This window comes from Apium graveolens, chromosome 3 (genome assembly GCF_009905375.1).
Source record: "Apium graveolens cultivar Ventura chromosome 3, ASM990537v1, whole genome shotgun sequence".
Classification (NCBI taxonomy): domain Eukaryota; kingdom Viridiplantae; phylum Streptophyta; class Magnoliopsida; order Apiales; family Apiaceae; genus Apium; species Apium graveolens.
The window spans coordinates 51,949,170-51,960,343 of NC_133649.1; the positions used below are offsets into that span (position 1 = coordinate 51,949,170).

Below are 11,174 nucleotides of genomic sequence, written 5' to 3' on the forward strand. Positions count from 1 at the left end.
TTAAACAAAGCTCAAACAGACAATGGCTCTGTTTGGGATTTCTGTTAAAAATTGTTGTGCTGTTAAAAAAAGTGCTGCTGAAAAAAATGCTGTTGTAAAAATCAGATTACTGTTTGGTAATTTTTTTGATACGTATATGTTTTGATGCAAAAAATTAAAAATAATGATGCTTTTGGTAAGGTTTGATGGTGAAATCAGCATCTGTTTCCCGCAACAGCTGAAAAGCGGCTTTTTTTAAAAGTATGGGAGGACTTTTTTCTCTAACATCAGCTCTTAGGCCAAAAACACTTTTCCGAAAATCAGCTTCTAAATTTTACCAAACAATTTTTTAAATGCTTTTCAGCGAAAAGCTGCTGTTGCTGTCTGCAACAGCAATACCAAACACATCCAATATCAGAATCATTCCTAAATCTCGTGTCAGCTTAACCGATTTCTTGGTCTAAACTCATCCCGTCTTGTGAATTAAATGATCCATACAGTCTTGTGAACTAAACGCCCCTTACGGGATTAAGAAAAACACTTTGGTGCAAAATGCCTGTTTGCCAAGGTCTAATTCGGACTTTAAAGAATCGGGTTTTTAAAGAACGGGTTCGAGTGGACTTTTTTAGCAATTTGGCGGCAAATTTTTTACATTCATATGTATCTCCTCTCTGTTTGTGACTTCAAAGAATAACAAGACAAAAAATACACTCTGACCCCTCTTAAGAAGTCTCTTGTTCTGCAAATTCACCCACTTATCAAACCCTCAATTCTTGAATCCAAGAAGATGCATTCCCAAATAACGAAACGTTTGTGGGTTTTTTTCATCTTGTTGATTTTCAGCACCAGCCCATCTTTTTGCATGACCACAAAAAATTTCACTCTTTTTGGTGATGCGCATTTCAAGAACACCTCCATTAGTCTTACTCAAGAACTCACTTGTCTCCCTCCTCACTCTTTCTCTTCTTCTAGTGTTGGTAGAGCTTTTTATCATTACCCTTTAAGGTTTCTTGATTTTTCTACTAATTCTATTGCTTCTTTTTCTTGTAAATTCTCATTTACTATTGCCCCTTCTTCTCCTTATTGTTCTTTTGGTGATGGCCTTGTGTTCTTGATTAGTTCTGGTACTGATTCTATGAGTCTTTTTAATGGTTACATGGGTCTTCCTGAGTCTGATTCTGATGATTCTTTTCTTGCTGTTGAGTTTGATACTAGTTTTGATAAAAGTCTTGGTGATTTGAATGGGAATCATGTGAGTGTTGATTTGAATTCTGTTGTTTCTGTTGCTTCTGTTGATTCTTTGGCTAAAGGGATTGATTTGAAGGGTGGGAGGAGATTGACTGCTTGGATTGAGTATAAGGATCAGGAGAAAACGATTCGTGTTTGGGTTGGCTATTCGGAGTTTTTGAAGCCTTTGAGTCCTTTGCTTGTTTGTAGAATTGATATTTCTAAGAGTTTTAAGGAATTTATGTATGTTGGTTTTTCGGCATCTAATGGTAGAGGTTCTGCTATTCATAGTGTTGATGAGTGGCGATTTTGGACTTCGGGTTTTGTGGCTTCCACAATGTTGGTTGATACGTTTACAGAAGAGGTGGAAGAGTGTTTGATATGTTTTCCGGGGGATTCTAGTAGTACTGTTACTGGAAATGATGGCTCGGATCATCTTCGTAGGCAGAATAGCGTAATAGGTTTGGCCCTTGGCTTGGGTGGATCGGTGTTGATTGTCATGTTTGTTACTGGATTTCTTTTGTTGAGGAAGAGGAAAAGAGTTGTTGCTAAACAATGCAGTGAAAGTAATAAAGTTAGTAGAGTTGAGGCACATCAAGTACCTAAACGGTTGTCACTGACTGAAGTTAGATCGGCTACAAAAGGATTTAACCGCAAGAAAATTATTGGTGAAGGAGCATCAGCAGTTGTTTATGAAGGATTTTTACCCTCTTGTGGAACTGTGGCGATTAAGAGGTTTAGTGGGGTAAAAAGAACTAGTACTATGTATAATCGGTTTACTAATGAATTTGGGACAATGGTGGGATGTCGAAGGCATAAGAACTTAGTTCAGCTGCTAGGATGGTGTTGTGAGAGGAATGAGCTGATGCTAGTTTATGAATACATGCCTAATGGAAGCCTTGACAGAATTTTACATTCGCGTACACGAGCCACTAAACACCTTTCCTGGGAGCGAAGGGTAAATATAGTTCTTGGCATTGCTTCCGCACTTGTATATCTGCACGAGGAATGTGAGAAACAGATAATTCATAGAGATTTGAAGACTTGTAATGTAATGCTTGATGCTGAGTTCAATGCCAAGCTTGGAGATTTCGGACTGGCAGAAGTCTACGAGCATAGTTGCAAGGCAAGAGACGCCACTCTGCCAGCCGGAACTATGGGTTATCTTGCTCCCGAGTATGTTTACTCAGGCATTCCATCTGTAAAGACAGACGTGTACAGCTTTGGTGTGGTGGCTCTGGAGGTGGCAACAGGGAAGAAGCCTGTTAATGATGACAGGACTGTATTGGCTGATTGGGTATGGGATTTATGGGAAAAGGGGCTCTTAATGGCTGGTAGTGATCCTGCACTGATAGGGCGCTTTAATAGGGTAGAGATGGAGAGGATGTTTTTGGTAGGGCTGTCTTGTGTGCACCCGAATTCTGAGAAGCGACCTACAATGAAAGAAGCAGCTCGAATGCTAAAGGGCGAGGCGCCAGTACCTAAGCTGCCTGCTAAGAAGCCATCTGTGAGGATAAGGGCTTTGTCTGATAATTCTGAAGACATGATTCAGTTTAGTGATAAGTTGGATGGCACACCATGGTCAACTCCTAGAACTCATTTAAGTAGGAATTAGTTGTAAACACGTTTGCTGAGTCAAGACATAATTGTGCCTTAAAGAACTGCATAAGCTGCTTGAACATGCTGTACAATCTTCCCCTATTGTTCGTTAGATAATACAGTTGTTGCATTTGACTTCATAATATAGTACATTGTTGCTAGCTTGACACGACAGTGTAGAAGATTGTATGTTGCATAGACCAGTTTTGCTTCTGAGTTCTGATTTCTGCAAATTACTCTTGCAATGGTTAAAGTACATTTGCATATTTATAAACTAGTACCTAACATGAAAGGATATTGGATTTCGATTTATGACTTGAAACACCATGTTAGTTCACTAATGATATATAGTGATAGTCTGATAGACAGAAAATAATCCAGGACTCCCTGTTGGTGCTTTGCCAGTAAATTCCAACAGTGGCCTAAAGGTCCAAATTTGGACCGATAATTTGGACCGAGATTAAAATAATAATTTTTAATATATTTCTTTTAGTTTATTACATAAACTTTTGATTTCGGGTATTTATAAATGCAATTAACCGATATTAGGATATTATTATTATTTATTTAAATAATAATTTAAATTAAAAAATATTTAAACGTAATTAAATAAATATCATTACTTTTCTTGGATTCAATTATTCATTTATTAACAATTTTAAAATAAAACAAGTAATTAATAATAATTATATAATATAAAGATAATATCTTACATCATACAAAAATAATATATTTATTATTATAAAACCTTAAAATAATTAAATAAACATTTTGAAATTTGGACCGAAATTTACACTAAACTGTTGGAGGTGGAGAGGGGTTAGGTTCAAATTTGGACCGAAGTTCGGTTCAAATTTGGACCAAACTCTTGGAGTTGCCAGTGAATTTGTATGGAAATGTTCATTTACTTTCTCTTCGCCTGTGAATGTCACGAGCACTTTTACGATTACTAAATTTGTACGGAACAGCAGGTGACAATATAAAACCAAGCCACCCTGTCTTGTATCATCAAATATAATCAAATAAAGCACGGCCTACAGGAGGATTGTCCTGTTACGTCAAATTTAATCATCTGGCTGTGGAGTATGAATACGCTGGTATTTGCAAAGTCGTTCATGCAACTATAGTGAAAATGGGTGATGATAAATTTACATCAAATGGAAAGCAATGGTGTTTACGTATCCTATATTCAGGTGTTTTTTTTAATCTTTATCTATATATAATTTGGTCGCTTATGTTTGATTATTGATACAAACTATATGTCTTGCAATATTAGGGGCACAGTTCTGGAATCAGTTTGGCTATACAGCATGTTAAATTTTTGCGTGCTGTACGAACAGATGAACATAACAATTTCCTGTAGAAATTTAGCAAAATCCTATCCTGGAGCCCAATTAGAGGCTTGGCTACGGCATCAAAGGTTATATACAGTCACGATCCGTCTTTGGTTTCAAATTCAGAACATGAATCCAATCTGGTCATTCTATTCAGTCCAGATTAAATCACTTTCATGACCCTTGTTCAAGCAACTCCCATCCAATTCAGTCCAATCCAACGAGAATAAATTACAAGACACCGATACAGGTTTTATGCAGAAAGTTTGGTTACCAGTCTCTATTTAATCCCTCTGTTATCTCTTTCACTACTCATAAATCAAATTGTTAGGGAGCACAATGGCTCCATAAATATAAACAATCCAGTGCAATCTGGATCAGAACAGTGCTCCCCCGTCCTAGCCTCCATTGTTCATATTTCTTTTTAGAACTATGTTGTGAAAAAACAGTTCACCACACAAGCACAAGCACAACGAAAAACATAAGCTATAAGCAAATCATGCAGAATTCCAAGACCTTTAACACATTGGTCGATAATAAAATGTCCATATTACAGTTAGACTACGGGAACATTCAAAATCCATGCACCATTATTTCACCTTCCTACACCCCGAGCTACCACCAGCCCGCCCTGAGCTGGAAACAGAAAACTTTTACCTCGTTTTTTGCTTAGTGGGCTTGAACATTATTGGTTGTACGATGAGCTTGAACAGCACAAGCACAGTGCACGGACGTTAAGTTCAGACAGCCACTTATGATCAACGAATGTCTTCCTGGGCATGTATGAAGTGCTGGACAGGAGTCGCACAACGCTTGTACAGCCGGAGGAGTAAGAGCTGTGCACTGACTGATGTTCAGATTTTTAAGCCCTTCTTCCTCGTACCTGTTTTTCACAGATTCCCATACACTTTGTTTGTTCTTCACTCGACTGTGAGCCAGAGCATATATAGCTCTATCTGTGATATTTTGGCAATAGTAAAGACCGAGAGACTGCAGATGAAGGCAATTGTTTGCCAAAGCAACAACACTCGCATCTGCAATGACGTAACAAAGAGACAAATTAGATGAATAGTCTCTAGAAGTGAAGATTATTTCAAGCACATTGAATGGAAGGAAAGTACAAAGTAACAATATTTTTTAATAAGTATCACAGGTAAATTACACGGTATTAGCACTTAATTTATAGACCAAGCAGATACCAATGTTATCCACTTTTTCCACTTGGAATCTTATAACAATATATGGTGAGTTTCTCCATAGCACATGCAACAATGTCATCCGCTTTCTCATTTGAATATAATTACAATATGTGGTGAGTTTTTCCACAGCACATATGATACCAAACTGACTTACTCGTGGCAACCTTATCAATCCTGAGCAAGTCATAAAATTAAGCCAACCAATACTCAAGCATATGCAAATGCATGTTCTACATGCCAAGGAGTTACCAGAATACGATGGTAAGATATACTACATTGTCAAGACAACTGGAATGTAAAAAGCTACACAACCCTGATGCCAATCCTCACCTCGTGATTCGACCAAAAGTAATTGTGAAACCGAGCACTCTCAACTCTTTAAAATCTTACTTTTTGATCATTTTTCATGAATACAGATGATTATTTTAAGCTACCAAAGCTTTTATGGATCATGAGAATAATCCAGATTATAAATTACTAAACAGATATATTAAAAGCCTCATGAACCACAGAGAGATTTGGTACATCCAAGTAGAAAATGAAAACCGAGGGATATTAAAAAGCTTCTCTTACTATACCTGTTATAAGAACACAACCACACAGGTCAAATATTCTTAGGTCGGGACATCCATAAGCTAAACTCATCACACCGATGTCGCCGACATTCTCACACCATCCCAGATTCAGATACTGCAGTTGAGTACAATTGTATCCGATGGCCTGTGCATAGTAGTAAAAGTTAATAGAAACCTACATAATGTAAAGCACTGAACTACAACAAGTCTTGACTTTGACCTACCTTTAAAGCCGAGTCAGATGCAGCTTTTGTGCATCCACAAAGGTTTAAGGTTTTTATTTTTCTGCAGAAACCACTCAAATATGCGAGGGCAGTATCACTAAATGCCGAGCACCCACTGATGTTGAGCTTTGTAAGATTAGGACAACCAATAGCCAAGGCATACAAGGAACGATCAGTGAGTTTGAAACTCTTGCTAAGGTCGAGATCCTGCAGATCATGACAATAGTTTGCAATAGTCTGAACGGCATTATCCTGCAGCTGTGATTTATCTTGGCGCAGAACTAGAACTTGCAGCTTTGAGAATTTTGGACTGAGAGAGAGCACCAAGTTATTCATGTTCTTCTTGCACCTTCCAAAGAGAATAAGATATAACATCAAATCATAATGGAAATTAAAAATTCAATATAAATGGATGTACAAGGAAAACATAAAGTTCACGACCACGCTGTGAAAATTATTTGATCAGAAAAAGGAAGAGAAATTGTTCTCATGTTTTACTTATATTTTCATGTGTGTGTGCATATCATTATAAGACAGTTTAATAGCCCCTCAAATTTTACTTATATACACAAGTATGAGACTATAAGATAAAGAAAAAACAGCACATAGTTAAGCAGTGGTGATGTCAACAGGATTCTTAAACTATTCATCTTGAGGTTTGCAATATTTCTGAAACCAAATCAAGTGAAGAAAAGTATTTAACTATTTAGACCAAAAATAAGCTTCTGCTTTATTCATCTTTTACAAAAGGAAAACCAGAAGATACAGATCAGATAGATAATAGAAAAAATACAAGAGATAACCACTAATCTTATCTAGCGATAATAGGAGTGCACATGACAGATATATGATTACTATTTGATATCAAATAGCTGCTTTGGAGCAGAAGAATTCCTATATAATCTTTTTCTCCGAGTCTAAGCCTCCAGTACCAAACAAATAACAGACACATTGCTCAACTTTGTTCTTCTATATAGATAAAAGAACGCAAAGAGCAATGACCGATACATTTGTATTTTTTGGATGAAGAAAGAATATTTTTAGTAGTAAACGGACCAGACACAAAATATAATGAATAAGTTAAGATAGATCAATTGTTCACATGGCTGAAACAGATTGATAACTCAAAGTCTGTAGACAGAAAATAAGGTTGTCCAATTTCAAACAACCAAACCACCAAAATCTACAGGGTCAAAAGAAACATATTAGCATCAGTAAAGCCCATTAGCAAGACACCCAAAAAAATGAAGAGCCAAGAATAACAACATTAACAGCCTATCTATACCCTAAAATAAGAACACCAACATGATCAAAATCAGTAAATGAAAATAAAGCATGCTGCTTGAGAAATACCAGGAAAGGGAAAGCCGAGTAAGACCCCAACAAATACCATCTCTCCAACCGGTACATACACCAGAGGCAACAATCACTGAGCGATCATCAACGAGTGACACAATTCGCAGCAGAAGCTCCATCGGAATGTCTTTCCATTCAGTGATCACTCCACCACCACCCATTTTCATGCCACCGCCGCAACCAGCAACAACCATCAGCTTCTGAAAACTATGGTCCAAAGTTTCACTCTTTAGTCCACTTTCTACCATTTCAACCTTCTTCTAGTATCCCCAAATTCAGTTCTCGATTCTGTAAATAATAAAAAGTTATACACTAAACAAATAAATTTCTGTATCCAACACAATTGATAAAAAAAATTAACTAAAGAACATAGAACAAAAAGGGCATACATGTATCATCAACATAAAGTTTTAAAAGAAAGTCATCACAATTTACAAACAAACATCATCAACAAACAAACCCCACCTTATATAACCAAAAAAAAAGTTTACTAGCACACATGAAACATGTGTGTGTGTGTAAAATTAAAATTTACATACATAAACCCTTGACAAAAAAACCTGGCCTCAAAAAATTAGAAGAAAAACAAATTACTCCTAAAGATTAGAACTTTTTTGTTTTGCTAAATAAAAGATTAAAACTTTGCATACATAAGCCCCTAACAAACAAACTCCAGCTCCAAAAGATAAAAAAAGAACACACACACACAACACACAAAACAAGAACACACAAATTTAATCAAAAAAAAAAACAAAACAAGAACACACAAGTAAAAGAAAAGAAATTGAGCAACTGGGTATTAATCTTTAATAAAAAAAAACAAAAACCCATGAAGCCTAATCACAGGTACACTAACACACAAAAATGAATTCAGAAACAGAGCAGAAGTGTGTGTGTGCGTGTGAGGTGAAAAGAGAAAGATGGATGATGAAATTACCGTATTGATCGGATGAAGATTATGAAGAAGGATGAGAGTCTTTGTGTTTGTGAGCTTGCTTCTCCCTCTTTTATTATTACAAAATTACAACTATTTTTTGTTGTGCGTGCGTGTGTGTGTATTATTGTGTGTTAAGACCAAGAGAGAGAAGCGTACAGTCCAGAAAGAGCATTTAGGCGACGTTATGACGCCACGTGGCATTTAGTATGACTCAGACATTTTGTGGGACTCTAATATCTTTTTCCTTTTTTATCTCTCAATCACTAATCCAAAAATTCTCCATTCAATCTATTAATCCCCAGTTAATTCCCATCAAATTATTCGACCGATTTAATTTTTGAAATTCTATTACTTCTTACGAATTTTTTTATTGAAATATATATAATTATTTATTTAAATTAAAATATTTTATTAATTTAAATATAAATATTTATAAAAATTGTAATATAATAAATATATATTTATTAATAAATAACTAATATAATCATAATAATATATTAAATATAATTTAATATTATAATACGTCCGATTTTTACTCCAATTAATCCTTCAGATTAATTCACGGTTTTCAATTAATCTCAAATCGATAGGTTGATCGATATTCCCCGATTTCCGATTTTCAATTAATATTACTTATTATTTTTACGTAAATAAGTTTAATACAATATTTTATTTTACAAAAGGTATGTAATATTCCTTTTTTAATTAATTTATTTATTACTCATCCTTTTTTCTATTTTTGCGGCTTGCTGACATCTCTTGTTTTAGCTACATACGCAATATATTGCAAAAATGAATATGTATTACTTTTCAGCTACAAACACAATATATTCGTTTTTAGAAAAAAAAATAAGTATTTAAATGTCATAGGATTCTTTCGGAGAAAATGAATTACATATTCCTACAGTCTACTGATACTTTCTTTGAAATACTATTCTTTTCGTCAGGATCTTTTGATATACAATTTGTTTGTATACAATCTTGTGAGTATTTACCTTTGTATTTAAGGAATTAGCTCGAATTATTACTTGTAGAGTCATCAAGGAACAATAGAGATCGAGCTTATAAATTAAGACTTATTGTATCTTTTTTCTTTTCTTATATTGTAAAATTACTGACTTAAAACCCGGATTAAGAATAGGCGAACTTAATCTTATTTCGTATTTTTATCAATTAGTTGTTCTTTTGTTTTATGATATTTCCAACTTCTTTTAAAAAGGCATAATAACTTTACGTTCATGATTTTTATATAAGTTGAAAACATTGGGTATCATTTAAATTAATTTATTTACTCCAATATATGTAATTAAATATGAAAATATATATTTATTTAAGCATTGTAAACTTTATTATCAAGTGGTTTGATATCTTCAAATTAATATTATCGAAATTAGAATGTTATTATAAAGGATAGAAATTTTTAACATGATGTGTGCTAAAAATTTCAATGAAAAAGTAAAGTCACTAAAATCAAGTAATAAATTTTAAATAAAATTAATATAAGGTTTAAAAATATCTTTCCTTTTTATCAGAACAATTTTTTTTTTGGTATTCTTTCCTTTTTTCTTAATATAAGCTTTAAAAAAAATTAATAGATTGATCCGAAACTATTCAATGTAAGAGTCTATACTGTAAAGATGTACAAAAAGCTCATCGGGAAGGGCATTATCCGGATTTTAAAAAACAAGGTTTTTTTGAAAAACGGATCGGCCCGGGCTTTTTAAAAAATCGGGTCGGGCCGAGCCGGGCTTCCCAATAAATATAAGGCCCGTTCTAGGCCCGCGGGCCGAACCGGGCTTTATCAGGGCTTTTTATTTACATATTATAAAAATATTTTAATATTTTATAACTAGAATTATGAGTAGTTTAAATACTAGACAAAAAATATCTTGGTATATCATATAGAGTAGTTTAGACACTGAAATAAATAATTATTTTTTAATATAATATATAAATGATCAAATATACTTAAATTGCTTCTAATATTATAATATAATATTTTAAAAATCATAAAAAGTATTGTATGTTTTCAAATTTTATATAAAAAAATCGGTTTTTTAATCGGGTTTTTCAAAAAGCCTAGGTTTTTATTCGGGCCGAACCGAGTTTTTATCCTGACTTTTTTTTAAATCCGGGCTTTTCGGGCTTCGGGTCGGGCTAGATTTTCGAGAAAAAAGGAGGCCCATTTAAGGCCCACGGGCCGGGCCGAACCGGGCCGAGTTGAATTTTCGAGAAAAAGGAGGCCCATTTAAGGCCCGCGGGCCGGGCCGAACCCGGCCGGGCTTTTTTCCGGATCAGGCTTTTCGGGGTTTTTTCAAGATCTGATTTCAGGTTTTGGATTCTTTGAACATCTCTACTATGCAGACGTAAGTACAATCACAATTAAAATTTTGAGATTTTTTTTGAAAATATGTTAATTGAATATGATTTTTAAATCACTCTCTAAATGGCGACGATGTACGTTTATTTATAGGGATCAAGTCTTTTATTTAATATAGAGATGTATTTCGATTGTAATCACATGCGACTCATGCCCTGTTGACGGAGGAATCTGGTAACAACAAAGTTTGAGATTTCTCGCCGAAATTAAGATCTATGACGGTGGTTCTTCGCCGGAAAATCAAGCGGTGTGTGGTGGTTTGTGGTTGTTTTAGACTGAGATTGATCAGAGTAAGTGGTGGCTCCCTTATCAGCTCTCAACTTCTTATCCCTCTCAATGTGCCTACGTACCCTTTATATAGGGA

The 11,174-nt window shown here is 34.7% G+C and overlaps 2 protein-coding genes across 2 annotated transcripts; one reads left to right on the plus strand and one right to left on the minus strand.

Annotated features, from left to right (window-relative positions):
- The first annotated feature begins 685 nt into the window (after positions 1–685).
- LOC141710714 (L-type lectin-domain containing receptor kinase S.6-like) lies at positions 686–2,972 on the plus strand. The gene has a single exon (XM_074513252.1). It carries the CDS (start codon positions 767–769, stop codon positions 2,819–2,821), a length of 2,055 nt encoding a protein of 684 aa, XP_074369353.1. The 5' UTR covers positions 686–766; the 3' UTR covers positions 2,822–2,972.
- A 1,633-nt stretch (positions 2,973–4,605) lies between these two features.
- Positions 4,606–8,584, minus strand: LOC141712278 (F-box protein SKP2A). Its single transcript, XM_074515150.1, has 5 exons — positions 8,431–8,584; positions 7,491–7,781; positions 6,138–6,486; positions 5,917–6,058; positions 4,606–5,173 (listed from the first exon to the last, which is right to left on the minus strand). The coding sequence occupies exons 2-5, from the start codon at positions 7,739–7,741 to the stop codon at positions 4,809–4,811; spliced, it is 1,107 nt and encodes a 368-aa protein (XP_074371251.1). The 5' UTR covers positions 7,742–7,781; positions 8,431–8,584; the 3' UTR covers positions 4,606–4,808.
- Positions 8,585–11,174: the final 2,590 nt, after the last annotated feature.